Source organism: Mastigoproctus giganteus, chromosome 3 (assembly GCF_048544385.1).
Source record: "Mastigoproctus giganteus isolate SK-2022 chromosome 3, ASM4854438v1, whole genome shotgun sequence".
In the NCBI taxonomy this organism is placed as follows: domain Eukaryota; kingdom Metazoa; phylum Arthropoda; class Arachnida; order Uropygi; family Thelyphonidae; genus Mastigoproctus; species Mastigoproctus giganteus.
In genome coordinates this window covers 9,638,727-9,655,983 of record NC_143577.1, presented here as the reverse complement: position 1 = coordinate 9,655,983, position 17,257 = coordinate 9,638,727, and the positions used below count along the sequence as shown (strand labels likewise).

General features: G+C 34.3%; 1 protein-coding gene across 1 annotated transcript in view; it reads right to left on the bottom strand.

Annotated features, from left to right (window-relative positions):
* Positions 1 to 17,257, bottom strand: part of LOC150087657 (E3 ubiquitin-protein ligase COP1-like) — a 191,087-nt gene that overhangs the window by 106,373 nt on the left and 67,457 nt on the right. Inside the window, exons 8-10 of the mRNA XM_090369904.1 lie at positions 10,576 to 10,620; positions 9,344 to 9,484; positions 4,026 to 4,152 (exon numbers count right to left, since the gene is read on the bottom strand). Of these exons, the coding sequence (XP_090226030.1) occupies positions 4,026 to 4,152; positions 9,344 to 9,484; positions 10,576 to 10,620 (313 nt within the window). The remainder of the gene's footprint in view (positions 1 to 4,025; positions 4,153 to 9,343; positions 9,485 to 10,575; positions 10,621 to 17,257) is intronic.

The following is a 17,257-nucleotide window of genomic DNA, read 5'->3' as shown; positions in this document are numbered from 1 at the left end:
ATTATGGCTGTTAATTTTAACCTTAATTCTATATTTAAGGCTTTAAATCTTAGTTATATTAGTACAAGCTTCTTTACACAATGAATTACCAGGAACCCTGCTAAGGGATGGGGATTTACACTCCCGGTAATTTTCCCGAAGTTGTTTGCTGTCTTTGTTTTTATCTATATGCTATCTGACTCTTACATCTTATGCCTCAAAATCTATTAGAGCAATTCAAGGGGAGATTGAGGTGCTATTTCTATACTTGTTGCCTATTCCTTTCGCCTAGTTTTTGGGTCTATGCCTTTACTATGCTTTTCACTTGTGCATTTTGTTAAAGAAACAGAAACGCTTGAGTAAATATTCTAATAAGGTTTAAGTTTTTGGCTATCTGTAGGGGCTAGCAGTTATATTTTGCCAGTCTGCCATTGTTATTTTTATTTATTTTTTAATATAACATGTTTCATATTTTGCTCTATAAGCTAATTTAACTAATTTTATTTTAACATAAATTTAAACTTAAAGCTATTATGTATACTATATTTAGTATATAATAATATGGTGAGGCTGGCATATAACTAGCAGAAACAGATAGCGTATGTTGTTATTGATGGCATATTGAGAGGCACTAGCCCCTGTTGATGTGCCTTTCGATGTAAGTCTTATTCAGTAATGATATTATGGTACTTTTGATTGGGTTTTTTTGTAAATACTGAATTATTGGATTTGGTAAGACTTCACTATATACAGTGACTGTTAGGGTCCTTTGTAGATTATGGTTATTCACCTCTATCTTAAGCTATAATGTTTGAAATAAAAATTAATTAATATCTTGTATTTTCTCAGGTTATTTCTCAGGTTTATGTAATGTCCAATTATTTCTAATGGCATTAATTTGTCCTGACTTGTATTTTATCAGTTTTTTTAAAATATTTGGATATTAGTGAAATTACTGCCTTTCATATATACAACTTCCCTATAACGAATTCGATAAATCCAACGAAAAAATTTGTTATACAGAAATTTCGTTATACACAGAATATCTTTTTTATTAGAAATTGTTATTTAATTAGAAAATGAATCTACATTTATTTTTAATGTATTTTATTTCAAAAACACTTATTTAAATTACGTTCACACAATTTTCGCCGGTAAGTATCACAAATTTAAAAAATCTGTAATTTTCGTTTGCACAGTACAATTAAAAAATGTCTGATTCTCAAAGAAAACCTCACATTTGTTCAGAGCATTAAAAACATTATCAGGAACATTTTCACAAAACCGTAGACCCATACGAACCGTTTTAAAAGCGTTAATCATTTCTTCGCGAGTTGGCTTTTCTACGGGTTTTTCTGATGTGTCTTCAGCGTCATCGTTAATTTTTTCGTGATCATGGTCGTGTCTAACACTGTTCAGCAGTATTTCATCCTCATTTGGATGTTCTGTTGTAGTGAGATCTTGATCTATATAAACATAACTATCCAGTGTTATTTCATTTTTGATGTTTCCAGACAATTATAATAACGTCCAAACGTTTTTCAGTTGTGAAAGGGGCGGTTCGTCCAGTTGTTGTTCGACTTCTGCATTCAATGCAAATCCCGCTTTTGAAAAAAAATTTTGAATAGTGTATTCAGTGACATCGTTTGTCACTGAATACTTTTGCCAGTTCAGAGATGCAATCTCTAAGGTTAATTGTAACCTCCAAGTTTCTATTTTCTGATAATGCATTGACAATCTTCATTATTATTCTCTTTTGATAATGAAATTAAAATTTTTAATAATGCCTTGGTCCATTGGATGGAGTTTTGACGTCACATTTGGTGGTAAAAACAACAACTTTACATTTTTAAGTTTGGGATTCTCGATTTTTTAAAATCTTAGATAAACTGCTTGCAGGTATGCCATATTTCTCCGCAATATCTTTTTTCTTAAAACTTTGGTCAATATCATGAACAATCTTTACTTTATCATTAATACTTAAACACTTTCTCTTCGACATTGTTTCCACAACTGTAAAAATTACTGGACTGCAGCTCTTGCTGATACATACACCGCAAACTTCGCTGCATTGGCCATATAGTGAATTGTTAGTACCGCCTACTCAATGACATTCGCTTGCCAATTCAACAGTATCACGTGACCTTTCCTATCAATCACTTTGAAGAAACATACGACTTTGTGAATTTCTTTTATTCTGCTTTCATTCATATATACACGAAAGAAATTTTACGGTTAATGTATGCTGTATGTTACTTTTCAGGAAAAAAAAAAAAAAAAAAAAAAATACAAGAGCATATAGCTTATGTGATTGATGACAAATTGTTCTAAAAGAACGAAATAAAAAAAAAAAAAAATCATGAAAACCATCTACTGGGAGTCCAGTTAGATGAGAACGGACATATCATATAATGACTGACAGGAAGGTCACATGGTACAGTTGAGGTGAGAAGCAAATGTCACTCAGTAGGCGTTAATAAAAACCGGATATGGTAGCATTCTATGTATTGCCACTGCAGCATGCTAAAGGTTTACCACAGCGAATTTCGTTTTCCCCTGAGCCAACATCAATTTAGATGAGAACGGACATATCATATAATGACTGACAGGAAGTTTTATGAATCTACCCTATTTATTGTAAAAAATTTTACAAATCTACCCTATTTATTGTAAAGTTTGTGACCACTTTTAAGAAAGCCCATTTGGTTTTATAACTGTAACAAAAATGAAACAAAGACCCTCCTACGGGCATCAATGGCCACAAGTATTCACTAAAAGGATGATTAATTCCAGATGCTAATGCGCAATTTTGGAGGGAAGGAGGCCGTATATTTGAGCAGCTGTTTAGCAGTAAATGCTTGAAAATCTTCAAAAATGCTTTTACTAATTTTTTTTAAAATTTGTTATAGAGAGACTAACACTTCGCTATATGGGGTTAATTTTACATGTAATTTCATTTCAAGGTGCAATGTTTTGTGAAAAAATTCATAATATAGAGAAATTCATTAAATAGAAGTTCCACTGTACATATATATATATATATATATATATATATATATAAAATGTAGGGTAAAAATAATAAAATGTATGCCAGTAGAGTGGCCAACCAGTGAAGAGAAAAAGATTTTGACAAATAAAACAGCAATAAATACAAGAATAATGAGGAATAGAGTACTGTTGGAGAAACAATCCTAATTAATTTAAAAAAAAAAAAAAGGTTTCAATTAAAAGAAATTTAGTGGCGCCCACTCAGCAAGGCACCAGTTTCTGAATTACGTGAAATATCACTATATGCAATCGTAATCTGCCAACATTACAAACAGATAAGTAGAAAAAACTGAAAATAATATCGAATTGGACAGAAAAGACTGACAATTATGCCCCATCTTGTCGGAGGACCACGAGGTCATTAATAGTAAGGGAAACGCTGCATTTCGAACATTAAACAAATAAATGCAACAACAGAATGATGCCAGCATCAATCGCCAGCATTTATTTGTTTAGCGTTCAAAATGCAGTGTTTCCCTATTATGGCCTCGTGGTCCTCCAAGGAGATGGGGCATAATTGCCAGTCTTTTCTGTCCAATTCGATATTATTTTCAATTTTTTCTATTTATCTGTTTGCAATGTTGGCAGATTACGATTGCATATAGTGATATTTCATGTAATTCGGAAACTGGTGCCTTGCTGAATGGGCACCACTAAATTTCTTTTAATTGGAACCTTTTTTCTAAATTAATTAGGATTGTTTCTTCAACAGTACTCTATTCCTCATTATTCTTGTATTTATTGCTGTTTTATTCATCAAAATCTTTTTCTCTTCACTCGTCGACCACTCTACTGGCATACATTTCATTATTTTTACCCTACATTTTATAGTTAAATACTCGCAACATGTTGTGGTTTTTGCATGTTTGCTCTACTATTTTCTTTTTATTTACATTTCATTTTTACTGGCTATTTTTTGATTTAATTGGATTTAATTTGAATATATATATATATATCCTTAATTATAATCCTTTAAAAAAAGAAAACGACCTACTCACCAGATATAGTTGGCTCCAGACTTTTGGCACGAACAGTCAAGTAGCACTGTTCCAAATCATGGAAATGAATATACATTCTTTTTCTACGGCTGGCCAAAGTATTGTTAAGCCACTGCAGACGGCCACCCTTTTGATAAAAATAAATAAATAACAATAAAGCATTTGAATAGATCAACTCAGTTAGTTTAAAAGGGAGCTACTTTTTATATTTAGAAATGCAAAAAATAAATGGAAATACTTAAAAAAAATTTCAACACAAATATAAAACTTATTTAGTGCAGTAAATATTTCAGGCTATACTGTTACTTTTTTTTTCTTATATTTGATATGATATTATATTATATTATATACTTGGTAGAGAATTCAAATTTAAATAATTTAATCAAAACAAAATTAATTTAGAAATGCAGCTGAATTGCTTAACCTTATCAGTGCTTTAGTTGCTTTTGATTATTTCTTTTCACAATGGCAACAAAGGTTATATGTATAATGTATAAGAAATATTTCAGATGTCAGCTTATGAAATGAAATCCTCTTACATTACTGTATAAAGTTCAATCAGTTAATGTAAAAGATCAGTGATGTGCACTAAATTGGATTATTAATGACTAACCATAACTACAGTGATTATATAAATAAAGTGATTTAGAATTTAATGATGCATGCATGGCTAAGACCATATTGTATTAGTTTCTGAAAATTAGTAACCTCTAACAGTGGAAAAAGATTCGACCTTTAGAAGTGTTTCCCAATTTTTTTTTAGATATAGACCACTTTTTTCACATATATACATACATATATATATATATATACATACATATACAGGTAGCATTTTGGACTGGTCTGATTTGCAATAGCGGCATTTTTATTTTTATGCAATAGCGGCATTTTTATTTTTATTTTTATTTATTTATTTTTTTGCAATTTATTTATAAATTGAAAGTTTAAAATCGTCAGACAAAATTTATCGGCATCATATTGTGCTATGTATCATGCACTGTTCATGTGATTTAGGACAATCTGAGCCAATCAGCAATTAGCGCATCCGTATCAGAGACGAGAAAGATTCCCGCCCACTTGTGGATGCAGGTGGTAAAGGTCAACGAGGTGAAGCATTCGGTTGGTTGTTGTTTACACTATTTACACGTGTTGGAAATTTATTACACTAACATTTTTTTTATAATTGTGCTATTAATAAATTAAATAATAATAGTAATAGTCGTGTGCAGTTTTTGCCATCATGTTATAAAGTTTTTAATTTAATAGAATAAAGAGACGCCACGTCTGGTAAAAGTAGTTAACTGAATCCTAGTGCAATATTCGGAGGGTGGAATCTGAAAGCCGCCCTAATTTGTGTAGGACTATGAATATGCCCCCATCAACTATTACTACTTCTACGAAGAATGCTAATAAAATAAAACAATTGATGCAAAGTGGTAGGTAAAATTTTTGGTGTCCGGAACCTAACCCTGTGATTTCCGATTGATTCCATTATATAAAGGGTTCCATTTGCGCCACTCCCCCCAGGAACCTAACCCAGACGTAAATCAAGGGCTACCTGTATATATATTATTTTTATGAAACCCCCAAGCACAAAATGTATAAGAACAGACTAAGTACCATGCATAGGTTGAAGGTTGAGAGATGAAAGAAGATGCCTTTGACATTAGACTTGAATTTCTGTAAATTATAATTTTCAGAAAATACCTATGAAGGAAGGTTGTTCCAGAAAACAGGAGTTGAAGAAATAAATGAGGAAGAAGAAGAAAAGTTGTTTTTGTGAGTTTGAAGTTGGACAGTAAAAGGGTGCTAACTGGTTCGGACTGTTTCAAAGATTTGCACTTATTTGTCTACCATTTAGACATAGATAAGTGCAATGGGAAATTATAGAAGCCAATTTAGAAGGGAGTGATCATGGCACTGTCCTTCTGAATTGGACATCTAGTAACTATAAAAGGTAGTCACCAGAAACAAACATCTATGAGACAGAGAGTGGAGATACTTTGTAAGAGATTGGTCATTTATTAACCTAACTGCCCTCTTTTGAATGGAGTCTGAAAGAGGTTATGGGAGCACTGCTCCAATTGTGGGAATATTCCACAGTAGAGTGGATTTTAGATTTGTACAGAGTGAATAGCTGTTTGGAAGAAAAGTAATCCAAGAGTGAAAGAGAAAACCAGTTTTTTAGACATAGAGGAAGCAATATTTGTGATGTGCTTATGCCAAGATAGAATAGAAGTCAGGGTAATCCTTAGCAGAGATATATCATCTTGTCTAGAAATCTGAGTCTCATTGAATATAAGCATAGGAGCAGAAAAATCCTTTTTTTGCAAGATATAAGACAAGACTGAGTTTTAGAACGATCGAAATCAAATATGTTATCTTCGCCCTATTGAAGTATTATCTGGAGCTCAACATTCAAGGATTTGAAAGTGGATATTCAAGAAGTTGAAGCTGTTTGTGCAGGGCTCAAACCGGAAGGTGGAATGCAATGTACTATATCAGCAAAACTACGCATAGAACTTCCAACCAATGAAAGGAGGTCATTAATATACAACAGCAAAAGAATGGGAGAAAGAACTGAAACTTGAGGAATACCAGCATTAGTAAAGAAGTTAAAAAAAAAACAAAGAGCTGTCTACAATCACCTGCAGTGAGCAGTCAGAGAGAAAAACTGGATACCCACTTACAAAAAACAGTCGACCAACCATAAGATGGAAGCATATTTAGAAAACTTTTATGGCAAACATGATCAAAATCCATTGAAATGTCAAGAGCATCTGCTCGAGTTTCACCAAACTTTTCCACTGAATTTCTCCAGAGATTAGTAACATAATTCAGTATATTACCAGTGGACCGACACTGATGGAATCCATACTGACAATCACTGCTCAGGTTTCTAGATAGTTTAGGAATTGGTGGTTAATGGATTTCTCAATACTTTAGAAAGATTAGAAGTAAGTGCAACAGGACAATAACTGAATGGGAGTTTTTTTTTTTCATCTTTTTAGGAACTGGCTGAATATAATAAAATTTCCAAGCAGAATGGAAGACACCAGTTGAATAAGAAAACTGTAAAAAGGCAACAACAGTGGAATAAGAAGAGTGTAAAAAGGCAACAACAGAATAAGAGTAAGCTCAGGAGCCCAGGTTTTCAGAACAAGTGGAGATTTACCACCAGGACTTGGGTCTTGGCACCAAGACTGCTTAAAATTCTTCTGACAGAAGATCACAGGATGCACTGAATGGAATGTACTGAGAATTGTAGGAAAGTTTTGATAGAGGTGGGAACAGAGATGGGCAAAAGTTGTGGCTAATAACTTTGGCAGGAGACCAGAATGCTAGACTACCACTTAGACAAGAAGCAAGTTTTCTACTCTTAGCCTGTTCAAAAAACTAGTTTGGACCAATTAATAACTGTTTTACATTACAAGAGATTGTGAGCTTTGATGGGATGATGATTTAGGAATAAAATGATCCTGGAGATTTGGATGCAAGCCAATTGTGATATGCAACATTCTTTTAGGTGGAATATGGAATAAAGGATTTCATCCTTACAAGAATAATTTCATTGACAAGATCTGAGCAACATTGATATCAGAAGATTTAAAACAGTAATCCAACCAAGGAAAAGAAATCTTCCCAGACCATTCCATTTTGCATTCTTGTAATGCCAAGTAACGCAAGGTTGAGAATGGCTATAAGAGAAAGGCTGCATTGGAGAAGAGATCATCATCAAGTTGTGATCTGAGGTGCCTAGAGGATCACTCACCTCAACCATGTACTTGGAAGGATTGTTTGTGAGAAAAAGATCAAGAGCGTTAGCTGTGTAGTTAGGTTTGTCTCGTATTCTAGGAGGTAAATGAACAATTTTTGTGAGTTCATTATTAATTGCAAAAGCCTCAGCATTTCAACCAGCTGGGTCCGTGTGACTAGAAAACAAAAGCCAGCTGGAGTTGTGAACATTAAAATTGCCACGTTACCTCTCTTAGGAAAGCTGGACTGGAGAAAGCCAAGTTTCAAAGGGAGGAAGTCAAAGAGTTTGAAGTGATTAGTGGAGTTGGGAGAATGACACAGGCAACAGATGAACTTGAGAGAATGGGATGTTTTTACATGTAAATGGCAACGATATTGAACTCTACAATTATAATTTGTATTATAATCACATATTGATTATAATAAAATCTGTATGTGTGAGCCCTTGCATGTCAACTGGAGACAAAATTGCTTCCTGTGTGTAGACCGGGGTTCGAGCCCGTGCCCACCAAATACGGAAATGTCAGGGAATGACCACCGCATATCCCTTCCCCCCCCCCCGGAGCAATATGGCCTTAGTTGCTAATGCTTCTAAAAACCAAATAACAATAACAAGCTTCCTGTGTTAGAAGCGTTACTTGGGCAGCTTGTCAAATAAGAACGGAAGACAGCCTCTCAAGTGAGAATAACAATCAGTAGTTGTCAGGCAATCATAATTAATATTTTCATTATGATTTAATTTAATTAAATTAAAGAAGAAAGGATTATGCAACTTCAAGTTTTTAGCAGAGTCCAGATGGAAACAAGAATTTATTTGCGATTGTGACCAGAATTTCTATTTAAAAAAAGTGACAGGGGATGGAACATGCTGTAATTTTCATGATCAACAGACAAAATGCCACTCCTCTAAATCAAGTTGCCCATGGAAAAAGTTAGGATTGATAGATGTCTAATAATAAAGTTATGCTACAATTATTTTTTTACTTATAAAGATATAATTCATAAAAAGGAAGTCATACTATTAACAGGACTGTTAATATGTGCTCAAAAATAAACTGGGAGATGCATTCAAGAGAAATTTATCTGTGGACAAGGAAAAATTGGTAATTACTCCACTACAATACTCTTATTCTTTATGTACAATAATTTCTATATACCATACAAAACACTCAATCTTCCTCCTTATTCACTTGAATCACATAGTGATTTTTATTTTTCCCCCCTTTCCCAAACTTGTAAATGTGTAAATAGCCAAGGTCATTATTTTGAAAAATTCAATGTGTTAATTATCTGTGAATAATATATTTAGTGTAAACACCATTTCATATTTCCAGCATCTATATTTGTCACTGTGTATCGACTTTTTTTTTTTTTTTAATAAATAATAATTAACCAGATTAAATTAACATTTTTATATCTCATATGAAAATTGCTACTAAATGCACCAAGTTATGATCATGCTACCTACAACCAACTAAACAGGAGGAACATTCTACTGATTACAATTAAAACAAATAAAAACATGTAAAAAGTTTAAAAAAAAAAAAAAAAAAAGTACGTACATGTCTACTACCATTAAATCCATCCTGCATAGTCATGGGTGAAAAGGAGGTACCACCATTGCTACTTTGATCACTGCCACTACTGATAAATGATTGTTCAGAAGTTGGCCATACTCCTATTTGTCCATCAAATAAATTTGTCTAATACAGAAGAAAACATTGCACATTTTAAAAATTAAATATCACATAATCACTTCAACATGTCTTCAGCACCAGTCCAAACTGAATTGCACAATATTTAAATGATTACACATCAGTTACTAAATATTATATTTAAGAAGGCTGTCTAGATGAAAAGTTTTTAATTTATGGAATAATATGCAAATTATAAGAATAGTGATATATTTTTGAATGGCATTTTGCACAAGTTATCTTTGATCAAAGTACTAAAATAAGAAAGCGCATCAACAACGTAAATTTTAGACTCTATACACCATATGCTTTTTTTGGGGAAATTTATTCTCTAACCCCTTCTTCAGTGATTGTTATCTTGCTCCAACATTGCCAAAAATATAACAAAAGAGCAATCTAACAGTCATGATGAAATGTTACTTTTTTTTTGTTGTTGTAATTTTGTGATGGTTCAGCAAAAATAAACAATAAAGAGGTGCAAGAGAATAAACCCACTTGTATGATTACATTAAGAATAAAGAGAATCTCAAATTTAAATAGGTGCTTTCAAATTTCAAGGATTTGGAAACCTGAAATAATATGATCTGCTTATTTAAGGTATCCAAATCCTTGTTAAATCTTTCTATGATGTACATCTGTATAATCACTCAAATCCTTCTATAACGAACATCTGTATAACAAAATTCTCTCCATAGCAAAACATTTGATTTCAAAGAAATTTACATGTCATTTTCTTTCAATATAATGAAATGATATCTCTCTATAAAGAAGTTTTTAGTTGGAGGCTTGTTTAATGTTTTCTGTTTACTGCAGAAAACATTAAACATGTTTTATTAGTAATTTCCTTAATCTTTTCATTTCTATTCTTTCATTTGTTTTATTTTTGCTTTTGTACTTTCTGGCTGAGATGCATAAGCCATTATAGACGTTACTATAGTTTTATATATTTTAATTTTAGCATCCTGATTAATGTTTGGATTGTCCCAAATTGTATTATTTGATTGTTCTTTCACTTCTTGAATTATTCCTAAAAAATGTATTTCTAGATAATTTAAATGTTTAAAAGTATTAAAAAAGAAAGAAAAAAAAAATCTACTTACATTGCTAGTATCTGGATATGAGAGCCGATGATTTCTAATCATATCCTAAAAAAAGGCACAAATATTTATTAAAAAATGCATGGTTATTATGAAAATGATAGTTTATATTATCAAAAATTCCATTACACAAAATAAGCAAGCTTATGTTATTCTTTCATAGTATTCCCCTTTCCTCAAATGATTCTAAGTGAAGTTAGATTAGTATCAAATTTTATTCGATAGTAAAATTTGAAAATTATGTTAAGAATACAAGGAAAATTACATACAAGGGATGGTCAGAAAGTTCTGAGAACAGGATACTAAAATATTAAATAATTTATTAATACATTTTAATATTAAAATGTATTAATAAATTATAGAGTAGGTTACAGTTGAATTAAGTTATAATGAGACCAGATAGTTTTGCTAGATATAGCCATTATTCACAAAACTCATGAAAGTAAAAACATGAATGTATTAAGTATTGATGTAATAAGAAAAAGTAAGTAAATAAATATACATATATCATCAAAGTTTCTTGCGACATTCTAAAGCATATAGATATTTAACATAACAAGAAAAAATACATATAAATAAAAAAAACTTAAATAAGTAAATAAAACAGGTATTACAGATGCACATGAATCACTCCCTCTTTTACAAAGATAATTTAGAAATTGGCCTGCTTCACTGATTTCGATTTGAGATCTCTTACGTTTCTTTTTTGACACATTTTCAATTCCCTTAAAATGGAATTGAAAATGTGTCACTGTTTTCAAAAAGATCAACTACCTTCTTTGTTTAGTAGAGTACCACCATAAAGTACCAAACTATTCTCATGTGTGGTTACAGTAATATATACAATGAAAGGACAGAATTCATGGGATATCTGATTCCTGGGCAATGCAATGCTGTCACCCCCTCTTGCTAGTGGACAAACCCACCGCTTGGTAGGAATATAGGTACACTGCATTCATATAGACGGTAATTCGATGTCAGGATAGATAAACATCGTGAGTTAACCGACTTTGAAAGAGGGATGATAGTGGGTGCCCAATGCATAGGTCACTCTATCGCAGAGGTGGTAGAAAAATTGCCCTATCCCTGTTTGACAGTATCGGGAATACACCTTTTCTGACCAGATATGAGAAATAGTTTGTCAATTTGGTACTCTGGTTTTGTAACACTATAATACAAAGTTATCAAAAGTATTAATATCAATATCAATTTTAATTATATTATTACTTTTATTAATTTTGTTGATAACTTTGGTTAGATTAGTTTATATTAAAGATTAATTAAAAGTGAAAATAAAATTAAAAATTAAGGTAATTAAAAACCAAAAATGAATAGGTAAAATGCCTTATTTTAATTTTTTAGTTACTGAAGAAATGGAGAAGAAAATACTGGTAAAATGTACAATTAGCAGCTTCTGTTAGTAATAAATACATTCTAAACCCTAGAGGTGAAGTGCTTTATTTCAAGTAAATTGATTGAGATAAACTTTGCAACATGCCATTTAAACTTCATATAGTGGTACTAACTTGCATCACCACAAAGCACAATCAGGTGGAAAAGTTACTTCTATGAGTCTGAAGTAGGACTGTGAGGGGATGTTGACTGGTTGTGGGACAGGTCTGAACTGGCTTGAAAGACAGTGGAATTATAAAAGCCAGTTCAGAAGGACAGTGCCCATGGAAGTACTTACAGAAAAGGAATCTAGAAGAAACCAAAAGTTTAACAGAGAGAGAGAGAGAGAGAGAGAGAGAGAGAGAGAGAGAGAGAGAGAGAGAGAGAGAGAGAGAGAGAGAGGACTTTGTAAGAGACGGCTTAATGAGACGAATGAAGACAGACCTTCATTCTAAATAATGAAAAGCCTTAATGTCAAAAGCAACCTGAATTTTTTTTTGAGTTTGGTAAATCTCAAAAGGTTTGATTTTTTGTTTGTAACTGAATTTGCTCAAAGATGTAACACAAGTCAATATATCACCAGTTCTTGGACACTGACAGACTCCATATATACTGACAAAATATATTGATGGATTTCTTCATTATTTTGGATAATAGAACAGATACTAACTTTTAGACAGTAGTCGAAGTGAAATAGGATAAATGGAAGGAAAGGAGGATTTGTCACCCATTTTAGGAACTGGCTGGATATTTGCAAACTTGCAGTGACATTCTTTCCTTGCAAAAGGAAAAATGCCACTAGAATAAGATGTAAAAAAGGCAACACAGAACTAGGGAAAGCTCAGGAGAACATGTTTTGAGAAAAAGTCTCTTGCACAGTAGAATAAATTCTTTTTAAATTCCAAAATACAGCAGTTTTTGGCATTTTGGTTTTTTAGCATAAGATAGTAGTTTTCTAGTTAATGCAAAACAGTAACTTTTTTTTTTAATGAGAAACCCAAGCACAAGAGTTATTAGAACCTATAGTACCAAGTACTGTACATGGGTTGAGAAGTTGAAAGAAGATATTTGTTGACATTAGACTTGAACTTCTGTAGATTGTAATTTTCAGGAATATGTATGAAGAAAGGTTGATTCAGAAAATGGAAGTTGAATGAATAAATGAGGAAGGAGAACAGTTGGTTCTGCGAATTTCAAATTGGATAGTAAAAGGGTGTTGACTGGTTGCAGCACGTGTTCAGACTGCTTTGGAAGAGAGAGAGCAGGAATTATAGAAGCCAATTCAGAAGAACAGTGACCAAGGAACTATCTATAGAAAAGGCATGCGGCAGAAACAATGTTCTATGAGACAGAGTAGAGAGACTCTGTTAGAGAACTCATTAATTAGCCTAACTGCCCTCTTTTCAATGGAATCTAGAAGCTCGGGAGGTTTTGGGGGCAGCAGCCCAGATGCAGGAACAATATTCCATGGTAGGGCAGATTTGCGATTTGTACAGAGTGAACAGCTGTTTGGAAGAAAAGTAATGCTGAGAGCGAGAGAGAAAATAGTTTTTTAGATGCAGAGGAAGCAATATTTGTAACATGCTTATGCCAAGAGAGATTAGAAGTCAGGGTAATCCCCAATAGAGAAATATGATCTTGTCTAGAAATTGGAGTGTCACTGAAGATAAGCACAGGGGAAAAAGAATCCTTTTTGCAAGATATGACAGGACTGAGTTTTAGAAGGATTGAAATCAACTAAGTTACCTTTACCTCAGCGGAGAATTACCTGGAGAAGTTGAAGCTGTTTGAGTAGAGCAAGGTTTCTCAAACTGGAAGGTGGAATGTGCTATTGTCAGCAAAACTATAGATAGGATTTCCGGTCAATGGAAGAAGGTCAATATACAAGAGGAACAGAGTGGGAGAAAGAACTGAAACACCAGCATTAGTGACAAAGTTAGAAGATAGAGAACCATCAACCATCACCCACGGTGAGCAGTCAGAGAGAAAACTGGATACCCAATTACAAAAAACAGTTGGCAAACCACAAGATGGAAGCTTATTTAAAAGATCTTATTACCAAACATGACCAAAAGCCTTTGAAATGTCAAGGGCAACTGGTTCAGTTTCAACAAACTTTTCCATTGAATTTCTCTATAGATAGGTAACATAAGCCAGAATATCACCAGTGGATCGACACTGAAAGAATCCATATTGGCAATTGTTGATCAGAAGGAATGAAATCAACTTGGAAGGTTTCTAAATAGTTTAAGAGTTAGTGGTTAATTGATTTCTCCATAACTTTAAGAAGTAATTGCAAAGGGACGATAATTGGATGGAAGGGATTTGGCACCCTTTTTAAGAATTGGCTGGATATGTGCAAATTTCCAAGCAAAGGAAAAACACCTTTGGAATAAGGAAGTGAAAAAAGGTGGCAAAGAACAGAAGTAACTTCAGGAGCACAGGTTTTGAGAATAAGTGGAGAAATACCATCAGGACCTGGAGCTTTCTTAGCATCAAGATTCGTCAAAATCCTTCTGACGGAAGACCACAGGAGACATTGAATGGAGCATGTTGGGAATGGTGGGAGGTGTTTTACCAAGATCATTAATACGTGAGTTGGAAGAAAAATGGGATGCTAGCAAGTCAGCTTTATCCTTGGCTGAAGTGAAAACAGAACCATCTGGTTTTGACAGAGACGGGCAAAAGTTGCAGCCAATAGTTCTGGCAAAAGACCAGAATGCTCGACTACCATTAAGGTAAGAAGCAAGTTTTCTACTCTTAGCCTTTTAAAAATCTAGTTTGGACTGATTAATAACTGCTTTAGAATTGTTGCAAGCTTTGGTGTAGGCAGATAATGAAAGTGAAGAATTGGAAACAAGCCAATTACGATATGCAACATTCTTCTCTTGAACAGCCTTAGCATATTTATTGCAAAACCAAGGTTTAGATAAAGGACGAGATTTTAAAGTGGAGTGTGGAATAAAGAATTCCATTCCTACAAAAATAATTTCAGAACAGGATACAGAACAGGAGTAAGTTCAGGGGCACAGATTTTGAGAACAAGTGGGGAAATGCCACCAGGACCTGGAGCTTTCTTAGCATCAATATTCATTAAAATCCTTCTGACATCCTTTTGACAGAAGACTGCAGGAGGCATTCAATGGAGTGTCTGGGAATAGTGTGAGGTGATTTACCAAGATCATCAATACAAGAGTTGGAAGAAATATACTATGCTAGCAGGTCAGCTTTATCTTTGGCTGAAGTGGCAATTGAACCTTCTCGTTTTGACAAAGATGGGCAAAAGTTCCAGCCAATAGCTTTGGCAAGCAACCAGAATGCTAAGCTGCCATTTGGACAAATAGCAAATTTTCTACTCTTAGCCTGTTCAAAAACAGTAAATGATATAAAAGAAGAATAGAGTATGTGAAAGAATGAAATCTTTAGTTACTCTGAAGTTGGTTGATAGCAATCTACCAACACATACAGGGAGTGTTCAATGAATTATAACAACTTATCTAATACTGTGTTGGGCCACCATTCACATGGGTAGCAGCTACTATTAATGTAGGCATTGACTCCAACAGATGTCTGAATAAGTCCACAGGCATCTGCAGCCATGCTTTCCCCAGTGCTAGAATAGAGTTGTGTGTCCATTCACTTCACTTCATTTCACTTCCTGTTCCAAAACATTGAGGTCAGGCAGATTTAGAGGTCAATCAAGATGGGTAATACTTCGCTCACCACAATCACTGAGTTCCTCAAACCACTCGTGCACAGTGTGAGCCCAATGACACAGCACATTATCATCTTGGAAGATCCCATTTTTGTCTGGAAAAAAAAAAAAAAAAAACATGGTAGGATGCACATGGTCTCCTAAGAGCTGCCAGTGAGGTTCATTGGCCCATACACACCAGGATCCTAGTTCTTAGCAGGTGCACATAGTCCCCTAGGAGCTCCCGGTAAATCTCAGCAGTGAACCAGTCCATGTGCACCAAGGGTCCTAGTTCTTGACAGAAAAACATGCCCCATATTAAACAACTGTCACCAACCTGCCTGGATAATAGGCACTATGCACAATGGGTCCATGGACTCGTTGCTCGCACCACACATGAAAGCATCTGTCGGCATGTTACACAAGATATTTGGGCTCATCTGACCAGCACACTCATTTCCAGTCCTCCAGTGTCCAACCAGCATATTGATACCACAGCATTCGCCATCGACGATGATCAGCAGTGAGGAGAGGGTCATTTGCTGTGGAACCCAATATGTCTGAGTATGTGGTGCACTGCCATTTGGGATATTGTTCTTGCATTTCTCATATTGTATTGCGAGGTCAACTGTTACACGGTGACTTGCAGTTGAGCCTGTACAATGTGTTGCACTCTTCGCTCACCACAATCATCCATCTTGTGTAATCCTGTACACTTCTGTTGGGAGGTTTGACCCGTTTGACACCATCTTTGTACACCTTAACCACAGTGAGCTGTGAGCAACTGACAAGACATGCTGTTTCCAATATGGAAGCACCTAACGCATGAGCTTCCACAGTCATGCCCATTTGAAACTCCCTGATATCTTTACTATGTCTCATAACTGCTATTTACTTTGACTTGCACAACCAGATGCAAATTACCACTGCTCTAGCATACGAAGCAGTTCTGCTTTTTATACTGCGAGCTATGTGGCATAGTCCATTATGGATAGGGTGGTCATAATCATAGATTAGATTTGTTTATTAAATCAGATTTGCTGAATGAAATTAAACAGTTCTAGATTTGCAGTCATTTATAATCTGTTTAAGGAGGTACATTCTGATTATTAAATAAACACATAGTAATGTGGAATTTCTAAGAGATCAGGTAAGTGCGTAGAGGAAGACAGTCGTGTGAGGCAGTCTTTGGAAGTGCGTAGAGGAAGACAGTCGTGTGGCAGAGTCGTTGCTGAGTTTTGGGGAGATGGTTTAGTAATGGGAAGGAAATTTTCCTTGTGAGACATTTCGTAAGTCTAAAGTTGGGGAAAGAATGTGTCCATGTGGAAGAAAGAATATACTGCAGTAGCTAACGTATACAACAACAGTGTGAAAAGCCGATGCAATTCATAGTGAGGGAAGGAGAGAGCCCAAGGAAAATTCTAGAGAATGCCGTAAGAAAAGGATCCTTATTCAACTCAACAGAGCAGTGCCTATGGGAGAGCGCACCTCAAGTAAATTGATGCATTCCAAGGATGAACAACTGCCCGCCTCCTAGTCTACACCGCTACGCTGATGGTTATGGCACCCCTGAATAGGAAAATCACTTGGAAACTGAGT